At 45.6% G+C, this 25,424-nt stretch overlaps 1 protein-coding gene across 3 annotated transcripts in view; it reads left to right on the plus strand.

Moving 5' to 3' along the window:
• The window catches only part of SHISA6 (shisa family member 6), a 264,868-nt gene that overhangs the window by 114,179 nt on the left and 125,265 nt on the right, over positions 1 to 25,424 (plus strand). For 2 of the 3 annotated variants that reach the window (XM_082373290.1, XM_082373291.1), the window contains exon 3: positions 6,485 to 6,580. The exons of the other annotated variant lie outside the window; for it this stretch is intronic. In XM_082373290.1, coding sequence (XP_082229416.1) covers positions 6,485 to 6,580 — 96 coding nt within the window. The remainder of the gene's footprint in view (positions 1 to 6,484; positions 6,581 to 25,424) is intronic. 3 annotated transcript variants of the gene reach the window in all.

Raw genomic sequence — 25,424 nt, forward strand, 5'->3', positions numbered from 1 at the left:
CTTAATGAATTTTTGGATCTGTGTACTGTAAAGATTACAAATAAGTACATCCATGATTTTAGAAATTCTGTAGTTTTACTCCTTGCTTGACAGATTTCATCATTGGGCAGCTTTTTCTTCTCCCAATGAGGACTTGAGGATATTTTAGTCTCTGAGTTCTTAAAAACTGGAAACTCTCTGTTTCCTTTATTGTTGGAGAATAATTTGGAAGTGAGTAAAATACTTGGGTAACCTTTCCATCTGTGTGTCTATCGATCATCTATTTAATCTATGTATTCGTCCATCATCTATCAATGAATCTATCTATAGCTATCTTAGAAACAAAATAAAATAATTATTTAGGAGTCAGACATGTCCCCAGAAGTATCTGTTTCCCTGAAGTCAGTATTTATCACATCCATGAATTTCTTTGTACTTGTATAGCACTGCATTTGCACATATTTAAGCAATATAGTGGTGTGTTGCATGTTTTAAAACTCTCTGTGATGTCATCCTGTTTGCCTTCAGCTAGTTCAGGGTGGTTCTCAACATAACTAAGAATCGTCCATTTTGATACTTACAGCTCTGATTCATTTTATCTGCACCATTGTATAGGATTACATTGTCTGAATATACCGCGATTTATCCCTTTTCTACTGGTAGGGAATACAGGGTTTTTTCCCAGTTTGTCTTTTTTAGAAACAGTGTTGTCCATGAACATGCTTGTGTGTATCTCCCTATGCGCACGCGTGAGGATTTATCTCGGGCATAGACCTGAAGGTGAAATTGCCGGTTCTGTGGTGCATCTGTTGTCAACTTTATTAGCCGTCACCAAAGTTCCTTCCAAAGCAGTTGTACCAATTTGCACTCCCACCAGAAGTGTGCAAGAGTTCTTGTTTCTGCTTATCCGTGTCCAGAGTCCCAGGCATTTTCATTTTTGCCAGTCTACTGGGTGTGAAATGATATCTCATTATGGTTTTAATTTGAATTTCCCTGATTACCTGTGAGATAGAACACCACTTTATGTGTATTGGCTCTTCCGGTTTTCACTTCTATGACTTGCTTATTCATCTCTTTTGCCTGTTCTTTCTATTGGGTTGTTTTACTTTCTTAATAATTTGAAGTTATTTGTGTGTTCTTGATATTAATATAAATGTATGTTTCTATCCGTTGACTTACGGTTTCATGATTGCTTTTGATGTATCAGAGTTTAATTTTTTTCTGGTTTATTAATGAGCACGGACTTTATTTACATTACTGGTTGATATAGAAGTCTCAAATTGTTAAAGTTCGACAAAAAGAAGCATACTTTTGCTTTTAGAAGGTGCTTTTACCAGAAACAGACACAAACAAACAAACCAAACTCAGCAAAACGAGAAAAAACACTTCTTGGATTCTTTTTTTTATTGAGGCATAATTGATATACAATATTATATTAGTATTTGACATTTATATACGTTGCAAAATGATCATCATAGTAAGCCTAGTTACCATCTGTCACCGTGCAGACTTGATACAATATTATTGACTATATTCCCCATGATGAACTTTATACCCCCATGACTTATTTATAACTGAAGTTTGTACTTCTTCATTCCCTTCAGCCATTTTGTCTCTCCCCCATCCCCTCCCCTCTACCGAAATAAAAGTCTCAAAATTCTTTAAAAGATGGCTTCACTTTCCGTAGAGTTAGTGTTTTATGAAGTTGGCTTGTGTTTTCCCCTTTTTTTCCTAAATGGCATTTCACCAGCATATATATATTTAGATATCTGTCCTTCGAATATATAGTCTGATATTTGACTCAAGACTAAAGGCTTCCACCTGCTCAAAAGAAAATCTATTAACTTTTAATTATTGTTTCTGAATTATCCCTTGTGTCTCTCTCCTGGGCATCTTATTTGAAATAGATAGTGACTTCTGGAGTTGTCCTTTCTGTCTCTTCCTTCCTCCCATCTTTCTCGTCTCTTCATCCTTCCCTCCTGAGTACCCAGTGCATCTCTCTCATTGGAATTGTCTTCACCAACTTCTTCACTATCCACCCAGCCGTCCATCTTTGCAACTCAGGCAAACTGTCCTGATGAGTTTCTTCCCCCACCCCCCCTCCATGGCTGTTGATTGAATTTCACCGATGCGAAATTCTCTTAAATCTTATTGAGGTCACCATTCAGATATTACCTTATTTTTTCCCTCCTGTTTCTTGCAGCAAATCTCTTTTATAGAGAAACTTTCTATTTACTCAAGGTCGCTTTCTCGTCAGAGCCACCAGCATCAGACAACTCCAGCAACCCAGCCCCAGACCTCTCTTTAGCTTTCATCTGCTTCCCTCCTGGGGACCCTTGTCCCTCAGTGCTGTTCCTGTGACTCCTGACTTCTGAAGGATGCTGATGGTGAGAGGGCAGGGACAGATCTGGAGGGGGCCACGTCATCCAGATGCGGCTTTGCAAGTTTGGTCCAGCAGGTGGGGGCAGGCACACTCTCTGTGCAACCTGAGACCACCCTTGTTCCTGATCGGGGGCTGTGTGTTTGTGATGTTGCCACGTGGGTGTGTATTCCTGCTACTTACGTGTGCTCACAGAGCTCCCGCTTACCTCTGCCTGGAGCTCTGCTGGATATAGGGCCATTTCTCTGGAACTGCAATTTGGGCAAAATTTGTACTCCTTTAGCTTCCTGCCTCGATGGCCAGCAGGAGAGCATGGACTTGGGGTCATAACTGCAGAAAAGTGAAGGGGGTGGCTCTCTGTGTTATGGCTAAAGAATTCTGTGATACCCATTCATACCATTCACATCATTGACCCTTGAACTCTGCACATCCCCAAGGCAAAGAAGGGGCATTGCCTCTCCTCACATCTGACCGTCCACTTGCATAGGGCTTCAGTTTACCAACCATTCTCTTCACACTGCTCTTGAAGGAAGTGATTGGTCCTTTGGAGGGTACAGAGAACATAATTCATTCTAGACCTTGAATGGTTCTAGACCTTGAATTGGCCCGGATCTGGCTGAAGACTGACCTGCCCATAGTTCTCTGAAACACAGTGGTTCATAAAGTCTGGTCCCTGGACTTGTGACCATCATCAGCATCACCTGGGAACTCGTTAGAAACAAATTATCAGGCCTCACCTCCGATCCACTGAATCAGGAATTCCGAGGCTGGGGCTGGGCAATCTGTGCCGTCCATGTGAGTCTGATGAACTCAAGTTTGAGGACCACGGCTCGAACAAAAGCTGAAACTGCCACCATGCCTTTTCCAGCTGTCCCGAGAGGTGCTGTTGAAAAATATAAAGGCTCCCTGGAGACTTGGGTACCCAGTGACAGGTGTCTAGACTTGGTTTTTGTATTTACTTTTCATTTGAACTCAGTATTTTCCAGACCTGTTTGACCATAGAATTCCTTATTCCTGTCATGTGCTCCTGGTCCTGCCTCATTCCTCTCAAAACCTCAGTACGTGAAACTCCACACGTCTGCGATCCAACGTCTGTGAACTTGGGAATCATCACATGGGCTTCTCCTGGCTTAGCGTTTCCCCGGGTTCCTGGCTAAAGCCTCAGAGAAGAATCACAACTGCACTTGTTCAGACTGAGGGGTGAGCTGGCTAGGGAGAGGGTTGTAGAAAGAGTGTGGATTTAGAGGCGGGTAGACCTGGTTGGGATCCAGGGTCCACCACTGACTAGCTCCATGAACTTGGGAATGTGACCTTTTTCCACAGGGCTCTTGTGAGGAGTAAACGAAGCCAGGTGCACAGCACGGAACTGACATGGGGTTTGCAGTCAGAAGACCAGGATGCTAGTGATGGTTCAGTCATCTTCCGACTTGACACCCCTGGCCTCAGTTTTTCCATCAATAAAGTGGGGGAATAATAATAGACAACTTGCCACTTGGTAGTGATTAGAATTTTAAGGAAATAATATATATGAATGATCTTTGTAAACTGCATAATGCTACAGAATGTTCGGCTGCTACGTCAGATTAAACCGTGTTTTCAGAGGCTCTGTCCCTTTGTCTGGCACATAGTAGGTGATCGGGTGATTTAGTTGGCTTTCAGTCAAGCACAACCCCAAAGCAGTAGTGCAGTGCTTAGCCCTGAGGGACCTTGTTCCAGCTGACAGATAAGAATGAATTGAAGTAGCAAAGGCACCGTCTTATGTGCCATCTTTCTCAGGATTGATTTGTTTATCAAAAATTTTATTTATAAGGAGCACAAAAATAAACCAGCCCAAACTCTGCAGGATGTAGCAGAGGTTCTGAATTAATGAGGTCCAAATTTATGAGGGTTCAGAATTGTTACTTCCTTTTCTTAACTCTTTTGTTGTCGGGAGGGACAGTGGTGGGGAATGACCCCTCCACACGCCCCTTGTCCCTCTCTCCTTCATCCCCTGATGAAGTTGCATTTTTCCAGGACTAGAGTTGGATTTCTGGAGCTGTGACATGGCTTGGGATATGGGCAGAAGCCTCTTAGTTCAGCTCCAATAATTCTTTTCTATAAAATTCTGGGTTGTGACTACATTATTTTAAAGCAAGGGAGTTCCTTGTGGAAAGCTGTGTGCCCTGAGGAGGGAGGTATTTATTTCCAGAGTGGAGGGCATGAGGGAAACAATGACAAAATTCTCTTATATTCTTCATGCACTAGGATCACGGTTCTCAGTGTTTGGTCCCTAGACTGGGCAGCGTCAGAATCAACCAGGCTACTTGATAGAAATGCAAAACCCGGAGCCCCATCCCAGATGTACTGGCTCAGAAACTCTGGGGGCGGGGCCCAGCAGGTGTGAACCTGCCCTTCTGGTTTTTCTGATGCACACTCAGGGTTGAGAACCTGTGATCTGGGAGAAGAAGGAAGGAACAGGGCCAGCCGGACGTCACTCTTCAGGGGAAGGGTGCTGGAGTCCGGAACCTAAATAGTGGGTGGTGCTGAGCACCCATGAGGACCCCAGCGAATGTCCATTGCACCCACCTGAACAAACTGAAATTCAGTTGTTTATCCATTTACTCTAGGGCAATGGTTCTTCCCTGTGGCACATTAGAACCACCTAGAGACCTCGTTAAAAAATACCCTGACCAACTGAACCAGAATCCCTGGAGTAGTGTCGGGACATCTGTATTTTTAAAAGCTTCCAGATGATTCTGACACGCGCCCATTTTTGAGATCTAATGCAGAGGGTGCCTCGCTAAGAAAAAATGTGATTTAGGTTGTCTTTACATTTATCATAGATTTTTCTGTTGGAAATGTATTTTATTTTACCTATTTATATTATAAAAATTACATACTCATTATAGAAAAAAAACTTGGAAAATACAGAAAAGTTGAAAGGAGAGAAGCAATAAGACTCATGTTCCAACTATCTAAAGGTGGTAGTCAGTATCAGGTGTGTTTTCTTTCAATCTGTTTGTTTAATACACTGGTTTGCATTTTTTTACCGTGTTGTGATCATACTTAATATAGCATTTTCTTCCACTTTTTTACTTAACATTACATCTTAGGTAGTCTGCACATTGTTATAATTGTAAGTACAGTTTTTAATATGCTCTTGTGGCAACATGACAAAAATACGGCTTTTCTCCATTTTCACATGTGCATAGTTCAAGATGGTGTTTAGAGAGGCCTTCTTTTCTTTATAATGCCTGTATTTCAAGCGTATTGTGAAATCCTACTTTGAATATCAGAAACAGAATATTAGCTCTTTCTCTTCTCTTTGAATGTCTTTTCCCAGGGTCCTAATCTGTCCTCGGACTTTTCCTCACCCCAACCCCACAGGTAGATGGATAGATGAGGCTGATGAGGGATAAAAATCTTACTACAGAAAGTCGAGAGAGGAAAACACATAAATGTTTTCCCAGTGTTTTAGAGCCACCACCCTACCTCTCAGCCTCAGCGGATATTGGATTTCTCCTAAGCCACAAGGCTATAATTCACAGGATGAGGTGTGATTCATAAACGTACACACACATAGAGCATTCTGATCAGACCCGCACTTCTACGCTTTGTAAAGAAAGAAACCAAAGGAATAAGACAAGAAAAAGAAAGAAGGAAGCTGGAACAAAGGAAAGGATGGTAGGACAAACAGACTGAAGTTCTGATGTGCTCAGTCAGAAATGCCAAAGTCAAGCCCTTTTTCCCACCTCTCCTTTCAACATCAGCTTCCCAGAACTTTCTTCTTTGTTGCACAGTTATATGTGCGTGTACGTGTGTGTGTATATATATACACACATATATGTGTATGTATTTAAAATGGTAATATATATAAAGTATGTAATACTTATATATTACGTACTTCATATATGTACTTTATATGTTTATAATATATATTATATATAACTTATAAAATAATATATATATATATATATATATATATATATATTTTTTTTTTTTTTTCCTTGATTGCTTCTACCTTCTGACTCAGCTGCTGATTTGAAATTAAGTTCACCATCATTGTTGGGTGAACTGGAGCAGCAACATTTGTCTTCTTGTTGGTGTCATGGATGTGCCAGGTAATTCTGCCCCATCTTCTTGCAGGACATTATGGGAAGGATGCTTACCGAAGTGGAGGACCTGATCTCCATAACTTCATCTCATCTGGATTTGTCACGTTAGGAAGAGGACACACGAAGGGTACAGTGGAAACCATTTTTTACTAAAATACGGAGGTTGCCTAGGGAACCCCGATCTGAAATGTGAAGATGGTGTGGAGGCCAGAGGCTGGTCCGGGACAGGATAAGTTGGGTGGTTTCCATGGCTACTTATCCTGGTGACATGTGTGGCTTCTGAGAGGAGTGACCAGGAGGTCACAGGTGTGACTTTAGAAGGCAATAATAGACTTCCAAGAGGTATGCGTCCTGCCCCACCCACGGCGTGGAGCAGGACACAGATGCCAGTGGCTCCCCGTGGGAGGGGACCACAGGTGGCATGGTGGGAAACACTGCTGACAGATGTGGCAGCATCTGCAAAGTGTTTGTTCTCCTCTTGGCTATTATTCCTTTCCATTTGAAAGCCACATTTTACAAACTGATGTCAATGTTCTGTACTGTGGGTCTCAAAGCCAGCGGGCATGTCAAGAGTTTTGGCGTCCTAAGTGTGTCTATATAAATGCTCCATGATGGGCACACAAAGGTAGAGGTTACACAGACCTTCAAGCCACAAGCTGAAAGTTAACGTGGCATTTCTGCTGAGCTGCTTTATGACCTAGCCGACAGCTTGCAGAGCATCTGTGCAGGGGGTGTGGCATCTTCGATTCTGTCTTTTGTTTAAACAGAGTTCTACTAGTGTTGTGAGCATTCTGTCATATCAAGAGTAACTGGATCCCTAACTCCTTTGATTACCTTCCTAACACCTGTGTACTGTTATAGACAACTGTGAATTCTGTTGTAGGGATGGTATATCCCTGTCTTCCCCTGAAATATGTGTTTGTTTTAAGTGTGAGTGAACAAGGAACTTTGCAATTTTTTCTTACATTCCATGCACCCAATTTTTAAATTCCCTATGTGATGTTTGTTCATCCTATAGAGAAAAAAAAATCTGTATCTGTGTATGTATTTTCTGTTGTGTCTCTTTGTGTCTAAATAAAGTTTATTGAGGATACAGGTGGCATTTGTGGCTACTAAGAGTTGCAGAATCAAATTGGGACCAGATGGCTCGGGAAGGGGAAATGGGCCTCACAGTTAACTGGTAAAAGACACAATCCTTGACGTACTCATATCAACTCAAGCCTGGGATATGTGACCCCCATGTCATCTGCTTTGTGATAATTATATATCACTGTGAAACCAATTACTCTAAAATGTAGCATTTTCAACCAGTAATATACATTTCTTATCTCACATAGTTTGTGTGGGTCAGGAATTTGGGAGCAGCTGAGTTGGGTGCTTCTGGCTTGGGGGTCTCTCATGAGGTTACAGCCAAGGTATCAGCAGGGGTTGCATCAGCTGAATCGGGCTTGACTGGGGCTGGAGGACTTGCTTCCAAGTTGGTGCACTTATATGGTGCTGGCTATTGGCAGGAGGCCTCAGTTCCTCCCCGTGCCACTCTCTCCAAGGTTACTTTAGTGTCCTCACAGCATGGTGGCTGGGCTTCCCCAGAATGGGTGATCCAAGAAAGAAAAAGACAGATGCCACAGTGTCTTCTATGACCAAGGCCATGGGTTACACATCATCATTTTCACAATATTTTATTGGTTACACAAGTCAGCCCTATTCAGGATGGGGGACTACACAAGGGTGTGAATGTTGGGTGCCTAGGATCATTGAGGGCCACTGGAGGGCCACTTTGGAGGCTGGTTACCACACCCCCATGACCCACGGAGCAGAGCTACAAATCGGGATCTTTCCAACAGAACATGGCCTTCTCAATTGCAGTGCTTTCTACCCTTACTTATTACTAAGTCTTCTCAATGGCAGTGGTTTCCCACCCTTACCCTGCCCCTTATAGCTGGTCCAACCTGAAACACCCAACAGTTCAATCAATAGAACTCTTTATAAGTATATTATAAAAGTTATGGCTTTGTGTACACACATTCATTCGACAAATATTTCATGAGGCCTGCCACGCACTAAGCAATATTCGGAAGTAAAACAAAATAGAATCCAGCCTTGTGGAACTCATATTCCACTGGGGGAAGCAGACAAAATAAACCCTTGATGCTAAGTGCAGGGAGAAAACCTAAAGCAGGTAAAGGGGGCGGGGAGCTACTCTTGTCAAGGAAGGCCTCTCGGATGAGGGGGTAATTGAACAGAGACTTGCATCCCAGGCAGGGGAATCAGGAAGGCCCTGAAGTAGGTTTCACGTAGATCAAGATATAGGAAGGAGGCCCGTGGTTGAAGCAGGCTAGAAGGAGATGAGATCAGAGCCACAGGGGAGCCCGATCATGTATTTATGGGTGTGGATGTGAGGCTGCTTTCAAATTAGCTAGACCTCCATCGGAGCCACACAGGTGATTCTCTGTCCTTATCTGTCCTTCCAGTAACTGTTACCTGGGCATCCAGGAGACTCTACCCCGCCCATGCGTGTGGCGGCTTTGCTGTGGCCTCTGCTTATTATTTCCCCATTTCATCTTGTTCTGTGGTCTCATCCAGCCCTCCTGTGTGTGCATGGCCTGTCCTCCAGTCCATCACCCTTACCAGATCCTCTTCTCCATTCCCTTCCACTCAAGAAGGCCTCTGAAACCTCCTCTTTCTGGGAATGTACCTTGCGTGTATTTTCCTGTTTAGATGATAAGAGATTGGGGTGGGAGTGGGAATTTGGAAATGGGGATTCCCTTCCAATATCAAGACCCTTTATCCCTGTGCAGCCTAGATCTCTGGAAAAGGGCCAAGCCCTATCCTCGCTTCCTTCAGAACAAACCAAGTGCAGCTCTGAATGGTACTTCTGAGTAAAGCAGCCCCATGTAAATGCCCCATGGGAAGGGGACCACTCAGAGACATCTAAGCTGGGGCTGTTCCCCATCATGTGTGTTTGATTCTCTTTCTTTTCTTTATTTACTTACTTTTGCTTCAACTCCAATTACTGCCTTTCCGGTCCCTCCCCCTTTATTCCTTTTTTTGTTCCTGCTTCTTACGTGTGCCTTAGGCCTTCTGGTGGCACCTGCCCATAGCATAGCCCCACTATGACTCTCGGAACTTGTGGGGTAGCTGACACCTGTTTTAGAAGGTGATAGCATTGACCTACCGACCACATCACTGAGTTGAACATGGATTTCTCTCAGACTCTGATTATCGGAGACCGAGCATAGATGGTCTTTGTTCTGAATGGCGCTGGGAACCTTCACTGGAAGCTGGGACCCTCCCAGTCCTGTGCTCCGTTTTATGGGTCCCAGAGGCATCACAGAGAGGCATGTGCTCCAGCTCCAGTGGGGCTCCCCAAATTCAGACAGTAGGGGTTGAGGATGCATATATGTCTGCCTGCTTTATAACAAGATTCACAGGTACATGGATAATTAAATTCTTTGGACGAAGCCTAACTAAGTAGATATTCTTTTGTTAATGGGCTGGAGAAGGTGAGACATTAGAAGAAATAGAATTCTGACCCTAGGGGCCTCCTAACCACCAAGGCCCCCTGCTGCATCTCTGTCCTGTTGGGAGACCCCACATTTTAGCCTAGGGGGCCACACGGTCATTGGCCAGCCTCCAAGGTGGCATAGCACTGCCTTAGGCTCACAGGCACCAGAATTCGTACTTACGCCCCTTTGCAGGACTTCCTAACTGAATGATGTGATCTCACCTTTTCCTATAATCCTTACTTTTCCTTTTATTTTCTCCTTCTCCTAGGGAACTAATTCTGCATGTCTCCCTGCTCTGATTTCTTCTTTGACCTCCTGCTTGCTCATCCCTTGGGGTAAATGGGAGTCAAGTCTCAGGAAGATACTGATCAGAGTGGCCATGAGTTTAGACCAAGTTTCCCCTATAACTTTTCCTCTGTTGATTAGACAAGAGCCCCCAGACTCTCCCGCGGGAACCCAGGGCAGTCTTTAAGGGCACAGAGGGTCTACTCGGGCTGCCACGATGAAAGCCCAAGGATAAAGGCTTCACTTTACCAAGTAGTTACTACGTGCCGGCGCTGTCTTATTTGCACCTTTACAGTAACCCCGCGGGAGAGCTCTTGTCCCCACTTTTACTGGGGAAAAACTGAAGCTGGAGCCGTTGAGTGGCCTGCCCAGGTCAACTGCAGACAGTTAGCGTTGTTTCATCCCATCCAGACCTGCTTCCAGAGGAGGTACTCAAGCCCCCCACATCCTGTCTCGTGAAGACGGAAGGGCTGAGGTGGGCGGGGCGGTGGGTCAGCGGGACCCACATGTCGTGAGCACTCGGTGACTGATGGCTGTTTTATTAGAGGACGCACTTTACAAGACAGGAAGTCACAAAAAGATGACGGGCCGGAAACTAACACCACCTTGTAAATCAACTATACTTCAATTAAAAAAAAAAAAAAAGACAGATCAGGAGTCAGAGCATTTACACCAGATGAGCAGGGTCTGTCCTTCCAGAAAGGAGGCTCAGTCTCCTCAGATAATTATTCAGGGTCTGTCTCAGTGAACACACCTACGGACACCCTCTGCTGTCCAGGTGGTTTGGTCAAAAATCTCAGGCTGGCTGGCTGTTTTTGAGTCTGGATGAAAAAGCCTGAAGATGCTTTCCAGAAACTCCCATGGGACCTACTGTTAATTCCCTTGATTTCCACCAGTGTAGCCCAGGCCACGCCAGGCCCAAGTTCTTCCAGGTGGTGGTGTCAGCAAATGCATCTGATGTGTGCTGACCAGCACTATTCCTCGGGTCCTTTCCACCCGTGTGTGTGTGTGTGTGTGTGCTCGTGTGTGCGTGTGTGTGTAAGAGACAGACAGACAGAGAAATCCCTGAAGCCTTTGCTGAAAGGTGGGAGCCCCAAAGTGACTCCCGTTTGGAGGAGGTAGGCACTGCTGCCCACCTGGCCGTTCATCCTCCACGTCAGCTCGCATGCTGAGCGTCTGCTCTGTGCCACACACTCTTCTAGGCCCTGAGGATGCAGCAGACAGACTTTACATGCCAGAGAGAGAGGACAGACATACTGAAAGAAAGAAGTAGATCTCTGAAGTATGTCAAAAAGGAGTTAAAAGCTAGGGAGCAAAATGAGGCCGAGAATGAAGGAAGGAGTTGCAGTTTTTAAAAAGAGCATCCAGAAGGCTTCAGAAAAGAAGTGGCATTTGAGCAAAGGCTGAAGGAGGTGAAGGGTCAAGTTGTCTGGATTGTGGCGGGGGGAGGGTTTCCCAGGCCAAGGGAACAGCCACCCACTGCCCACCTGGCTGGCACAGGGACAGCCGTGAGGCTGGAGCAGATGGGGCCTGGGTGTGGGCAGTAGGGGGTGAGGTCAGAGAGGGGCTGGACCACCCAGGGCCTGGGGGTCACTTGATGATCTGGTTGCCACTCTGGGCAGAATGAAAAACAAGATGCTTTGGGTCTGAGGTATTAGGAAGAGGGACGTCTGTGGGAGGGCCAGGGTTTCGGCAGAGGCTGGGGGTGACGTGAATTCAATCTGACTTCATATTAAGTTTTAGATGCTTCTTAATCACCCACGTGGAAATGTCAAGTTCAGGGGAGTTGTCCTGGCTGGGGATGTAAACGGGGAAGTTTCCAGTACATGAAGCCAGACGCTGGGTGAGATCAGCTAGCGGGTGAGCAGAGGCTCCAGAAGAAGAGATGAAGTTGGGGAGGTGAGGAGGGACCTGCAGAGGAGACCAGTCAGGAGCAGGTAGCCAGGAAGCAAGAAAACCAGGGCCGGGTGAAGTCTTGGAAATCAAGTGGGAAGAAAATCCGTGTTTCCGGGAAAGAGCCGTCAGCTGTTATAAACTGTAGAGAGGTCAGGGGAGGTGAAGCCTGAGAAGTGACTGCGGTGTGACTTGTAACGTGGAGGTCATTGTGAGCTTGGCAGGGGCAGTTTGGGGGTGGTGGGGGAACTCATCCATCCGATGGATGCAAGAGGGAATGGATGGCATCTGGGATGTGCTTCTACACGATCAGGGCAAACTGAGTGACGGGAAGAGAAGGGTTCATCATGCTCGCCTCTCTATTTGGGGAGATGTTTGAAATGTTCCATAATAAAAAGTTTTAAAAGATTGTTAAAATAAGGGGCGAAGAGGAATAGGAGGCTGCAGGTACAGGCAACTCTTTGGAGTCTTAAAGTGAAGGAGAAGGGAGAATGAGGGCAGTAGCTGGAAGGCAGTGTGATATAAAGAGAGGTTTGTCTTTTTTAAGATGGGAGAAATCACAGTATATTTGATATTTGTATGCTGGTAGGAAGGATCCAGTAAAGAAGGGAAAATTGATTCTGCAGGAGTGGGGGATGGTATATTTCAGAAGTGACGTCCTTGCTAGGCGAGAGATTCCTTGATGGAATCTGTCAGCCGGGGGGGCTGGCCTTGTCTAAGTGTGAAATCCACCCAGAGTCGCACGCAGGGTATTTGGCCACAGGTGCGTGCAGGTGGGCATATGGGACCCCTGCGCAGTGATTCGGGAAGCGGGGTCATCCACTGTAAGCATTGGGGTGACCAACCATCCCAGTTTGCCCAGGACTGTTCCAGTTTTAGCCCAGAAAGGCCCGTGTCCTAAGAAACCCCTCAGTCCTGGGCGAATGAGGTCAGTTGGTCACCTTAATGAGGACCTGTGAGCAGGCCCAGCCTGTCTGGTGTCAGAGCGTCTTCCACACCCACCTCTAGAGCCCAGAGACGTGCAATGAGGTTGCTGCTGCCGGGAGCTGGCGCCTGCACAGCCTCAGGGGCCTTGGGACTCCCCTGGGATGGACGTGAGGCCAGAGCGCCAGAAGCTGCTGCCCCGTGCGGAGCATCCCAGACCCCGCAGGACGACCCTGGATGGATCGCCTCATTCTGTCTACGTGATGCTCCCCAGGGCTAGGCTGGAAGTGGCCATTCCTGCTGCCAGCCGGCTCTCCATGGGGTCTGAGACAGAAGATGGGTGGGGGGCATAAATGCTACGGAGGGGGTGCGGGCGTTGGAGCAGGTGTTGAGACCAAAGCTGGAAAAGTGACCATCCTGATGCCAGTTCAGGGGTCTCAGCAAGGAGGAGACTGGCAGAGGTGGCACCCCAGCTGCTCAGCCCCCAAATCCAAGGAAGAGGAAGAGCAATGGTGGTCCAGAGGGAGGGGCTGGGCAGATGGCACCTGCTCCCTGAGGAGAGAACAAAGCCAGAGAGGGGTTCTAACACCCAGAAACGCACAGGTGTCAGCCAGTGATGAGTCTGGGTAAAAGGTCTACCAGGAAGGAGACATCAGAGCAGGGAAAGCAAGGACCAGAGCCTTGGGATCAGTGTGATGGGTGGGAGACAAAGCACAGGAGGTGTGAGCTTTTGGTGATGACAAGGTCCAAGGGATAACCGTGGGAGTGGGTGGCTGAATGAAGCCAGGAAGGCAACCAAAACTGAGTCAGGGACCTGCTTCGGCTCTTCTGGTTCCACGTGGGTTTGTGGTTCCCCCAGCACTGTCCTTCTCAGTCACCTACTTCAGCCCTTGCCCGAGCCCCACTGCTGGCCTGAGCCCCTCTGCAGGCCGGGGGCACCAGGAAGGAGTGGGAGCAGGCCAGGGGACCTCTGGGGTTCTGGGCCGAGGGCACCAAAGCGCTAAGCTGCCTACTGATTTTTCTGACCTGCGCTCTCGGTTTCCTCTGCCTGCTGACTCCTGATTGACGGCTGAATGCCGAGAGCCAGGCGCTGACTCAGCGTGCTCAGCTTTCCTCAGTGGTACTGCGTGCGCCCCATGCCAGCACCTACAGGCTACCTCTAAGCCTTACACTTAGGAAAACCTGTGGCATCAGCGTGATTCCATATTTTGTTAGAATTGAGTCAACCTCGCCTGCTGGCTAAGTGGTTACAATTGGTTGCGTCAGACGCAAAGATGGATCCGCATGAATGTTGAACTCAGCGCTCACCAAGTGAATCCCTTTCTCAGTGTAACTGCTGTTCCAACAAAATAAGGGGAAATAAGGCAAAGCAAAACTCAGGGCAATACCTTTGAGAGTTTTTCATTTGAGTACTTCCACTTACAAACTTAGCCATTTTGCCTAAAGGCAGCTTTTCTACAAAACCCTCTTTCCCATGTGGGTCCTGCTGACAAGTATACCCATGACCCTCCAGGAAGCGGTAAGGGTGCTATGTCCCTCCTCAATGTGGCCCAGGACTCCCTTTCCACTGAGATTAGTTTGGGCAGCAGTTAAACCCTTGCAGCTCCATCTGAAGAGCACGGAGCCCTGGGCCCACTTCCTGAGCTGCCCAAGAGTTCACCTCTAAGGTAGGACCACCCAGTTTGCCACTGGGAGACTCATTCAAGGCACCAAGAAGTCAGTCCACAAGTTTTCCATCCTTCTTGGGCTCATCTTGTTCTAAGGGCAGTGCTTGGCTTGAAAGTATCACCAATTTAAACTATCTTGATAAGTGGTGGCTCAGAGAAAAATTCCCATCCATCAGTCCATCGGCTGAGTCCTGGACCATATGTGTCTCTGTTTAATGTTTGTTTGTGGGCCTGCTACCACTGGCTCACGTAGGATGCCAGGCCAGTCCACTGGGACAGTTTGCTGGGCTGGTGTAAGAAGAAGGGAGATATTATAGAACAAAGGAGAAGGATGTACTGTAAATCTCCTTGCCTTGGGAAGTTTCACCTCTTACCTATAGGGTACATGTATGTTCTCCTCAAAGGAGAAGTAACCCAGGTGCAGCTAGATCTCCTATAGTCTCCACCAGTGGGGCAAGAGAGAAGTCTCTTTGGTGTCTTGGGGTCAGGGAAGCATCCCTCACTCCTTATCTTCTGCCAGCCTGACTCTCCTTTTCTGCTCAAACAGGAGGAGGAGGTATACGGGATCCCTTTAGCACCCTGAATCTTGGTGGTCTCTTTAAATCCCACTGGGAGAAGGTAGAGGATGGAGTTCTTCTGTGTTCCCAGAGGCTGACTTGCCCAGCCAGAGGTCTAGCAGCTCTGGGCTATGTCCTTATTTTCCAGTCCCTTGCTGGTGCCAGATCCAAGCTTTCTCCTGCCATGGCCCATGGCTCAAGTTGACTCCAGGGGCAGGTTGGTGGCCAATACAGTCTCTTCCTGGCACTGGTCTTGGCATTGACCCGTCATCCAAGTTAGGAATCTCCCCTTCCCAGAAGCCAGCCCTTGGCATTGGCTTCCTCATTCTCTGCTACTCACTGCCAAGAGTCTCATGAACCCTGACAGCTAAGCCATGGGGCTGTCCAGTCCCGGAAAGGTGGTGGCAATGCCATTTCTGCCAGCTGGAATCTGTGGCCAGGAGAGGATAGCCTCTCAATCAACAGCTGCCAGCACTTCATGGTGGCCCCGAAGGGGGACAGAATACTGTTCTCAGGTTCTCAGCACCGCACTTTTGGGAACAGAACCATATGATTCCGTGACTCTGCTTTATGCAGATTATGTCCGTGGCAGAACAAAGAAGTCCCAGCCCTTCCTGCCTGGAGTCATGGCCTCAGTCTCAGTCTTACTCCCCTCCAAATAGTGATGTAAACTTCCCTCCTTAGATGGTTGTGGAAGAAGAAAAATGGTGAGAAAAAGGGGGTCGCTGGAGCCAGACATGCTGGTTCACTCTCAGCTCCACCACTTGCTAGTTTTTCTTAGCTTAAGAGTGCTGAGTGCGGATTCTCAACCACTGCACCACCAGGGAAGTCCTGATATTAATTATCTTCCACGGTTTTGTTTTTCTTCCTAGTAGACTCCAATTATAGGGATGCTGGGTTTTTTTCCCGTCTTTCAGTGCAACCACATTGTATATAATTTGTTTTGCTTTTATTAGTTCATTGTCATTCTCTTGTTTGCCTCTTGCCTTTTCATCAGTGCCTTTAAATAAGTTTTATTTTGACTCTCTTCTTCCCTAGGCATCTTGTACTTTAGTCTTCATTTTGTCTCTTTCACATCTTTCCTGTGTTCAGTGAATTCTCTTTAAATTTCTATCTCTTTTTCTGCCACTTGTTTTTAGGTTTTGAATTTCTGTTTCTAGGTGTTTTCTTTTAACAACTACAAATGTGTCCTTAAGTCTAACTCACTTCAGAGTGTTGTATTTAGTTTTCTTTTGCTTCATGGTTATTTTTGTGTGGGATTGGAAGAAAATTGTTACTAGTAGAGGTGTTTGGATTCCCAGCTTATGTTTTTTTTTTTTTTTTAAAAAGCTGATGTTCTTTTTTTTTTTTTTTTAAATTAATTAATTAATTAATTAATTTTTGGCTGTGTTGGGTCTTCGTTTCTGTGCGAGGGCTTTCTCCAGTTGCGGAGAGCGGGGGCCACTCTTCATCGCGGTGCGCAGGCCTCTCACTATCGCGGCCTCTCTTGTTGCGGAGCACAGGCTCCAGACGCGCAGGCTCAGTAGCTGTGGCTCACGGGCCCGACCGCTCCGCGGCATGTGGGATCTTCCCAGACCAGGGCTTGAACCCATGTCCCCTGCATTGGCAGGCAGATTCCTAACCACTGCGCCACCAGGGAAGCCCCCAGCTTATGTTTTTTAACAGTAGATTCGTATGTGTTTACTCCTATTTCTTCTATCTATTTTCTGACTGGAGGAAGTTATCAGATTCCTGTTGTAATGGTATTGTTTCTACTAGTATAGAAAATACAATTTATCTAATGGGTATTATTATTATCATTATTACTCTTTGGAAGGAGATGTGCGTCTCTGTCATTTTTGTTCTCTTGTCTTATAGCAGTGGTCCCCAATTTTTTTGGCACCAGGGACCAGTTTCGTGGAAGACAATTTCTCCACGGACCAGGGTGGGGGAGGGGGGGTGGTTCAGGCGGTAATGCGAGCGATGGGGAGCGATGGGGAGCGGCAGATGAAGCTTTGCTTGCTCGCCCACCACTCACCTCCTGCTGTGAGGCCCGGTTCCTAACAGGCTGCGGACAGGTACCAGTCCGCATCCCGGGAGTTGCGGACCGCTGTCTCATAGGGCTCCATTCCCCCTGCTTCTTTTCCCCCTTACCAGCCAATCTCCAAAGATTCTCCCTTCCTTTTTACCTTCTTCTCAATATTTTAGAGGATGGTTGCTTTGAATTGCATGTAGTCAGTACTCTGACCTACCAGATAACTTTCTCTGTGTTTTCATACTTAGGGTGAACGTTCTCATTTTGACAACAGTTTTAGGTCACTCTTAGGCCTGCTGCTGCCTCCTCCTCTTCTCTCTTTCATATAGTTTTTTATTTCCAGGCTGATCTTGTTTGCCACAAGGCTTGTAGCAGGGCTAGAAAGATAATTTGCTGAGATATCTTTTTTCTTTTTTTTTTTAAATGTAATTTAAAATCTGGGCATGTTCTGGTTATGTTAAGCACATAGCTAGAAATAACAGAGGTAGAATTAAGGCCAGGGCTGTCTGATTATATTATGTTTGATTATATTATACAACAGAGAGATAGATTGGGGTTGTGGAATATACTGGTAAATGGATAAAGCTACACATGTGAAGCGAAGTCTTACTTGATCAACTGTAGTGTATGGCTTTATGTGTAATGCAGTAGTTACTTCCTGCTTTTGCCACTGACTATGGAAAACCTAACTGGTGATCACTAGTTCTACTAATTGGATATAGGACTAAATATTATGCCATTGACAACTGTAGAATTCTGTCATCGCCCTGTTCTCCATTTCCCTAGAGTGGCAGATGCAGGAGGATAGGAATCAGAGCAACTTTTATGGAAATGTTGGGCCACGCAGAAGGTGAGGAATTTTTTTTTTTTTTTTTTTTGGCTGTGTTAGGTCTTTGTTTCTGCGTGCGGGCTTTCTCTAGATGCGGCGAGCGGGGGCTACTCTTCGTTGAGGTGAGCAGGCTTCTCACTGCAGTGGCTTCTCTTGTTGCGGAGCATGGGCTCTAGGCACGTGGGCTTCAGTAGTTGCGGCACGCGGGCTCAGTAGTTGTGGCTGATGGGCTCCAGAGCACAGGCTCAGTAGCTGTGGCACACGGGCTTAGTTGCTCCGTGGCATATGGGATCTTCCCGGACCAGGGATCAAACCCACGTCCCCTGCATTGGCAGGTGGATTCTTAACCACTGCGCCAGCAGGGAACCCCAGAAGGTGAGGAATTTTAGCAAATGATGGTGCAACTCTTCAGACAAAGAACTAGACTAAACTCCACTGCCAGAGGTCCCTGGTAAAAATTAATATCCAGATCTAAGGACTCGTCTTAGTCTTCATTCTTCATGTTTTGCTTTTTCTCCAGAATTTGATGTTGTGAACTTCCCATTCTGACTTGGAATTAATTTCTTATGATGGTAGACTACAGTTCTCTTTGACCATGCCTTCTGTGTCTCCTTTTCTGGGGATCGTTTCTTCCCATCACACCATAAATATGCACATTTTCCAAGCTCCGTGTGAACTCTCTGCTCTTTTCTTTCTTAAAATGTTCCCTTAGAGAATGTACTGATGTGCGTGACTCCTGTCATCTTTCGTAGCCAAACAGCCAAAGTCCATCTCACTCAACCCTGACGTTTTTGCTGAATTCCACTGATAAAATCTTTCAGCAGAGAAGTGGCATTGGGAGTAGGAAAAGGAGAGACCTACCTGCATTTTCCACCATCACTCCAAACTCAGAATCTCCTAAGATGAATCTGCACAATTCCTCCAAAACCAGCTTCTATTTTTATTGAAAATTTGTTGATGTCATTTTCTTCTAGTTGCCCAAACTGGGAGCATGAGCGTCACTTCTGCTTGATTCTCTTGATACACACCCATTGCCCTCATCCTTGTTCTCTTGGTTCATCTTCAGTGCCTCTTTTGAATCTTCCACATTTGTCCACTTCCCCAGTACAAATTTTTTCCAGTTCATTTCCAGTTTAGTTGAATAGCTGCCTAACTGGAATCTTTGCCTTTTCTCTCTCTGCTCACACCTTCCCACAGTCCATTGCCAGATTAATCCTTCTTCAGTATCATTTTGAGCAAGTCATACTCCTACTCAGAATCCTAGAGTGGTTCCCCATTTCCTGTATTTCTTCTATTATTTAGGCATTCAAGCACCTCTACCTTCCTGGTCATTCTGATTGCCCTTCTACTCAGTTAAAACTGTACATGGTAAGCCTGCCTGGTATACTTAACCTTTCACTGAATGAGCAATATTCTTTTTGCCTGCATGAAGCCTGAAATGTTTGGTCTCCCACCTTTTCACTTACTTTAAATCCTACTCGTACTTTATGGCTGTACAGAAATCTTGCTTTTTTCCATGCACTTCAACTTCCAATAATTTTCCCCACATCCAAGTCCCCATATCAGGTCTGTAGGGGGCTCTTCTTGATCCCTCTGGAGATCTATAAATTAAAAAGACATGTTTCCTTCCACACACACCTGATGTGATAGCATATTGACAGGGATTTCACAACAAGCCACCCACCCATTCAGAAAGGGGAAGAAAAGGAGGCCCTCAGCAGACACTGATCCATAGCAATTTTGAAACTCTCTGAGCAGACATTCCGAGGGGCTCCTGATCTGGATGTGTGTGGGAGGGTGTTCCTTGATTGGGCTGAAGTTCTGCTCTCTGGAGGGGCTTCCTCATCCAGTGTTTCCCATGGCTTCTGGCTCTGCTCTCTAGATTTTCCTCATTTCCCATTATCTTCCTTGGCCGTATCTGAAATGGGTGTTGGGGAATATTTCTTAGGAATGACACAGCTTTCTCAGTCCTCCCGTTTCCCACAGAGAGTCAGAGGTCTCAAGATTGTTTAAAGAATCAGGCTCCCTGGTCCTTTGGCAGTTCAACTCTGTTAAAACAGGAGGTTTCTTACCTGTTGGATTCCGTTCAACTCCAAGTGCTTGTAAACATACATCGTTCTTGAGATACAGTCCTCAGAACTGCTATTTCCTTTGCCCCAGGCCTCTTTCCCCCACTTAATGGGAGGTATTCTGAGCACTGCAGACTTTGGAAGAGATACACCCTTATGTTCTTTACTCTGAGTCACTTTATACAGTTAAAATACTGACCTCCTCAGCTAACGTGGGAGGGAATAAGAAGCAGGGAATGTGGCACAGCAGCGCTTAAATGCTCCCACTTCGATGTGATGCATGGGACCTCCACTCACATCACTGGCCAGAGTTAGGCACAGGGACATGCCAAACTTTGAGGTGGCAAAGAAGTGTATTCTTCTTGCACTGGGAGGGAAGGAGAGGCAAATCGTGACTAGTCTGCAGTGTGTCACTGCTCGGTGGAAGCTGTAGGCTAGACAGTTGAGACAGGCCCCCAGTAAGGCAACGAGAAGGGGTGTTGTTCAGAAGATGCCAGAAGGTGCAGGTCCTTCCTTTGGGTCACCGTCGAACAAATACCTGGTGCTGGTAACTGCACTTGGTGCAGAGAATTGTGGGCTCTTCCTGGACTGGCTGCCTCACAGCCTCCTATCCTTGGTCCTTGGTACCCAGAAGAGTCTCCCTCATGACGAGGATGAACTCATCCTGTGTGGCTTGGGATCCCGGAGATTCAATGGCCCTGAGACGCCATGCTTCTTGGAGGTTATGCTAATACAACTGATGCTTCATAAAGCATCCTAACCAAAACACAGTCCCTGGAATCGCTCGATTTGTTAGAGAGCCACCACTCCCAAGACTCAGCTTTGATTGGAGAAAGTCCGAAAGCCATCAGGGAACAGAATAGAGTCTGAGCAGGTCTTTGCAGCCTTCATCTCTTCCCATGGATGCAAATACGTCCTAGGGGCCACTACGATGCCAAAAGGGCTGAGGATCTGTTTGTTTGTTTTACTTTGTAACTGACGGGTTCACAGTCCCATTCTGGAAGTTTTACTAGGGGAATACAGCAAAACTGCTGGCCCCATTATTGATGAGATGGATTCTTGGGAAAGCGGTCAAAGACCCAGTGCCCTCACGTCAGCACAACACGGGCTCTGGGAATGCCCAGGCGGAGTGGGGCTTGCCTGAGAGTCGAAGCTGTCACTTGGGCGGGTGGAGGCGTGAGTGGCTCAGCCAGGTGCCAAGGCTCAACCAGCCTCTTCTTTTTTTGATTAATTGGTTTCTCTTTTATTTTATGGGACTTGACAGCACTGGTTGTGGCTTTTCGTGGTTGACTACCCCCGGAGTACCTAATTACAGAGGAGATTTTTAAAAGCAACAATGGACACATTTTCTAAATATGTTCTCAATCCACTCCCCTCCCTGGGTAATTGGAGGCAGAGGAAAAGGAGGGCTGGAGGTATTCCCAGGGGGCTCTTGTCAGTCAGTCCCAGGCAGGTCCCACTGGGGCCACTCAGGGGCACTGTCACCGGGAAATCACAAGGCGGGGACAGCAGGGGGCGTGCCCCGCCACCCCGAGGCCACACCCCAGGCACAGGAAGCTCTCACACCTGCTTTCTTACTCCTACGGGTGAGGGCTGAGGCACCACTCAAGAGCTAGGTAGGAAATTATACACTTCAGCCAAAGAAGCGAGGTGTTCTGTCAAAAGGGAAAGAAAAATATTAGAAGCTTCTAGGGAGATCAAAGCCACACTCAGTGAAAGCTCCTGGCACAGGAGATTCTGAGACTCTTCTTCCTTGTTCGTTTGAATGAATCGTTGCGATAGAAATCACATACTTTTCATGCACTCATCTACTAATTCATTCATTCATCCACCCACTCATTTCATTTGTTCGTTCATTCATTCATTCAATGCGTTTGACCCTAGACTAGACACTGGAAGATCTATTGGCAAGAATCTCACTGAGCAGGGAATGGCATCCAGGCCTCGATCTGCACTGAAGACCAGGATGAGGGTGGAGTGTGTGCCTCTGTGTCCCAGCGTCCTGCTGGCCCAGACACCAGATCGCTTCCCACTTCCCCCTAATGGAGGAAGAGGAGAGAAAATGCCTGTGATTAAGTCACATTTTTATTTCTTTATGTCTGGCTGGCCACCTTCACTAGCCCTTTCGCTTCTTCTGAGGGCCTCTAACTCTCTACCAATTACAAGCTGCAGGGCTGACGGTGCAGGAGGTTAATGTGAGGCAGGAATCACAGGGACTCCTTGGCTGGAGAGACTTTCTTTCTTTCTTTTTCTTTTTTGTTTTGTTTGTTTGTTTTTTTATACTGCGGGTTCATATTAGGCATCAATTTTATACACATCAGTGTATACATGTCAATCCCAATCCCCCAATTCAGCACACCACCATCCCCACCCCACCGCAGTTTTCCCCCCTTGGTGTCCATATGTCCATTCTCTACATCTGTGTCTCAACTTCTGCCCTGCAAACCGGCTCATCTGTACCATTTTTCTAGGTTCCACATACATGCATTAATATATGATATTTGTTTTTCTCTTTCTGATTTACTTCACTCTGTATGACAGTCTCTAGATCCATCCACTTCTCAACAAATGACTCAATTTCGTTCCTTTTTATGGCTGAGTAATATTCCATTGTATATATGTACCACAACTTCTTTATCCATTCATCTGTCGATGGGCATTTAGGTTGCTTCCATGACCTGCCCATTGTAAATAGTGCTGCAATGAACATTCGGGTGCATGTGTCTTTTTGAATTACGGTTTTCTCTGGGTATATGCCCAGTAGTGGGATTGCTGGGTCATATGGTAATTCTATTTTTAGTTTTTTAAGGAACCTCCATATTGTTCTCCATAGTGGCTGTATCAATTTACATTCCCACCAACAGTGCAAGAGGGTTCCCTTTTCTCCACACCCTCTCCAGCATTTGTTGTTTGTAGATTTTCTGATGATGCCCATTCTAACAGGAGTGAGGTGATACCTCATTGTAGTTTTGATTTGCATTTCTCTAATAATTAGTGATGTTGAGCATCTTTTCATGTGCTTCGTGGCCGTCTGTATGTCTTCTTTGGAGAAATGTCTATTTAGGTCTTCTGCCCATTTTTGGATTGGGGTGTTTGTTTCTTTAATATTGAGCTGAATGAGCTGTTTATATATTTTGGAGATTAATCCTTTGTCCGTTGATTCGTTTGCAAATATTTTCTCCCATTCTGAGGGTTGTCTTTTTGTCTTGTTTATGGTCTCCTTTGCTGTGCAAAAGCTTTGAAGTTTCATTAGGTCCCATTTGTTTATTTTTGTTTTTATTTCCATTTCTCTAGGAGCTGGGTCCAAAAGGATCTTGCTGTGATTTACGTCATAGAGTGTTCTGCCTATGTTTTCCTCTAAGAGTTTGATAGTGTCCGGTCTTACATTTAGGTCTCTAATCCATTTTGAGTTTATTTTTGTGTATGGTGTTAGGGAGTGTTCTAATTTCATTCTATTACATGTAGCTGTCCAGTTTTCCCAGCACCACTTATTGAAGAGACTGTCTTTTCTCCATTGTATATCTTTGCCTCCTTTGTCATAGATTAGTTGACCATAGGTGCGTGGGTTAATCTCTGGGCTTTCTATCTTGTTCCATTGATCTATGTTTCTGTTTTTGTGCCAGTACCATATTGTCTTGATTACTGTAGCTTTGTAGTAGAGTCTGAAGTCAGGGAGTCTGATTCCTCCAGCTCCATTTTTTTCCCTCAAGACTGCTTTGGCTATTTGGGGTCTTTTGTGTCTCCATACAAATTTTAAGATGATTTGTTCTAGCTCCATAAAAAATGCCATTGGTAACTTTTTTTTTTTTTTTTTTTTTTTTTGTTCATTTGCTTTATGACTGGACCATGACAGCCATATAAAACTTTGTTTTTCTTAGAGTTTATAACTGTTTTTCCCCCTCTCCTTTTTATTTATTTATTTATTTATTTATTTATTTATTTATTTATTTATTTATGGCTGTGTTGGGTCTTCATTTCTGTGCGAGGGCTTTCTCCAGTTGTGGCAAGCGGGGACCACTCTTCATCGCGGTGCGCGGGCCTCTCACTATCGCGGCCTCTCTTGTTGCGGAGCACAGGCTCCAGACGCGCAGGCTCAGTAATTGTGGCTCACGGGCCCAGTTGCTCCGCGGCATGTGGGATCTTCCCAGACCAGGGCTCGAACCCGTGTCCCCTGCATTGGCAGGCAGATTCTCAACCACTGCGCCACCAGGGAAGCCCGCCATTGGTAATTTGATAGGGATTGCATTGAATCTGTAGATTGCTTTGGGTAGTATACTCATTTTCACAATGTTGATTCTTCCAATCCAAGAACATGGTCTATCTCTCCATCTGTTGGTATCATCTTTAATTTCTTTCATCAGTGTCTTATAGTTTTCTACATACAGGTCTTTTGTCTCCCTAGGTAGGTTTATTCCTAGGTATTTTATTCTTTTTGTTGCAATGGTAAATGGGAGTGTTTCCGTAATTTCTCTTTCAGATTTTTCATCATTAGTGTATAGGAATGCAAGAGATTTCTGTGCATTAATTTTGTATCCTGCAACTTTACCATATTCATTAATTAGCTCTAGCAGTTTTCTGGTGGCAGTTTTAGGATTCTCCATGTATAGTATCATGTCATCCGCAAACAGTGACAGTTTTACTTCTTCTTTTCCAATTTGTATTCCTTTTATTTCTTTTTCCTTCTCTGATTGCCGTGGCTAGGACTTCCAGAACTATGTTGAATAATAGTGGTGAGAGTGGACATCCTTGTCTCGTTCCTGATCTTAGAGGAAATGCTTTCAGTTTTTCACCATTGAGAATGATGTTTGCTGTGGGTTTGTCATATATGGCCTTTATTATGTTGAGGTAGGTTCCCTCTGTGCCCACTTTCTGGAGAGTTTTTATCATAAATGGGTGTTGAATTTTGTCAAAAGCTTTTTCTGCATCTATTGAGATGATCATATGGTTTTTATTCTTCAATTTGTTAATATGGTGTATCACATTGATTGATTTGCGTATATTGAAGAATCCTTGCATCCCTGGGATAAATCCCACTTGATCGTGGTGTATGATCCTTTTAATGTGTTGTTGGATTCTGTTTGCTAGTATTTTGTTGAGGATTTTTGCATCTATATTCATCAGTGATATTGGTCTGTAATTTTCTTTTTTTGTAGTGTCTTTGTCTGGTTTTGGTATCAGGGTGATGGTGGCCTCATAGAACGAGTTTGGGAGTGTTCCTTCCTCTGCA

Source organism: Balaenoptera borealis (assembly GCF_965194805.1).
Source record: "Balaenoptera borealis genome assembly, chromosome: 20".
NCBI classification, from domain to species: Eukaryota; Metazoa; Chordata; class Mammalia; order Artiodactyla; family Balaenopteridae; genus Balaenoptera; species Balaenoptera borealis.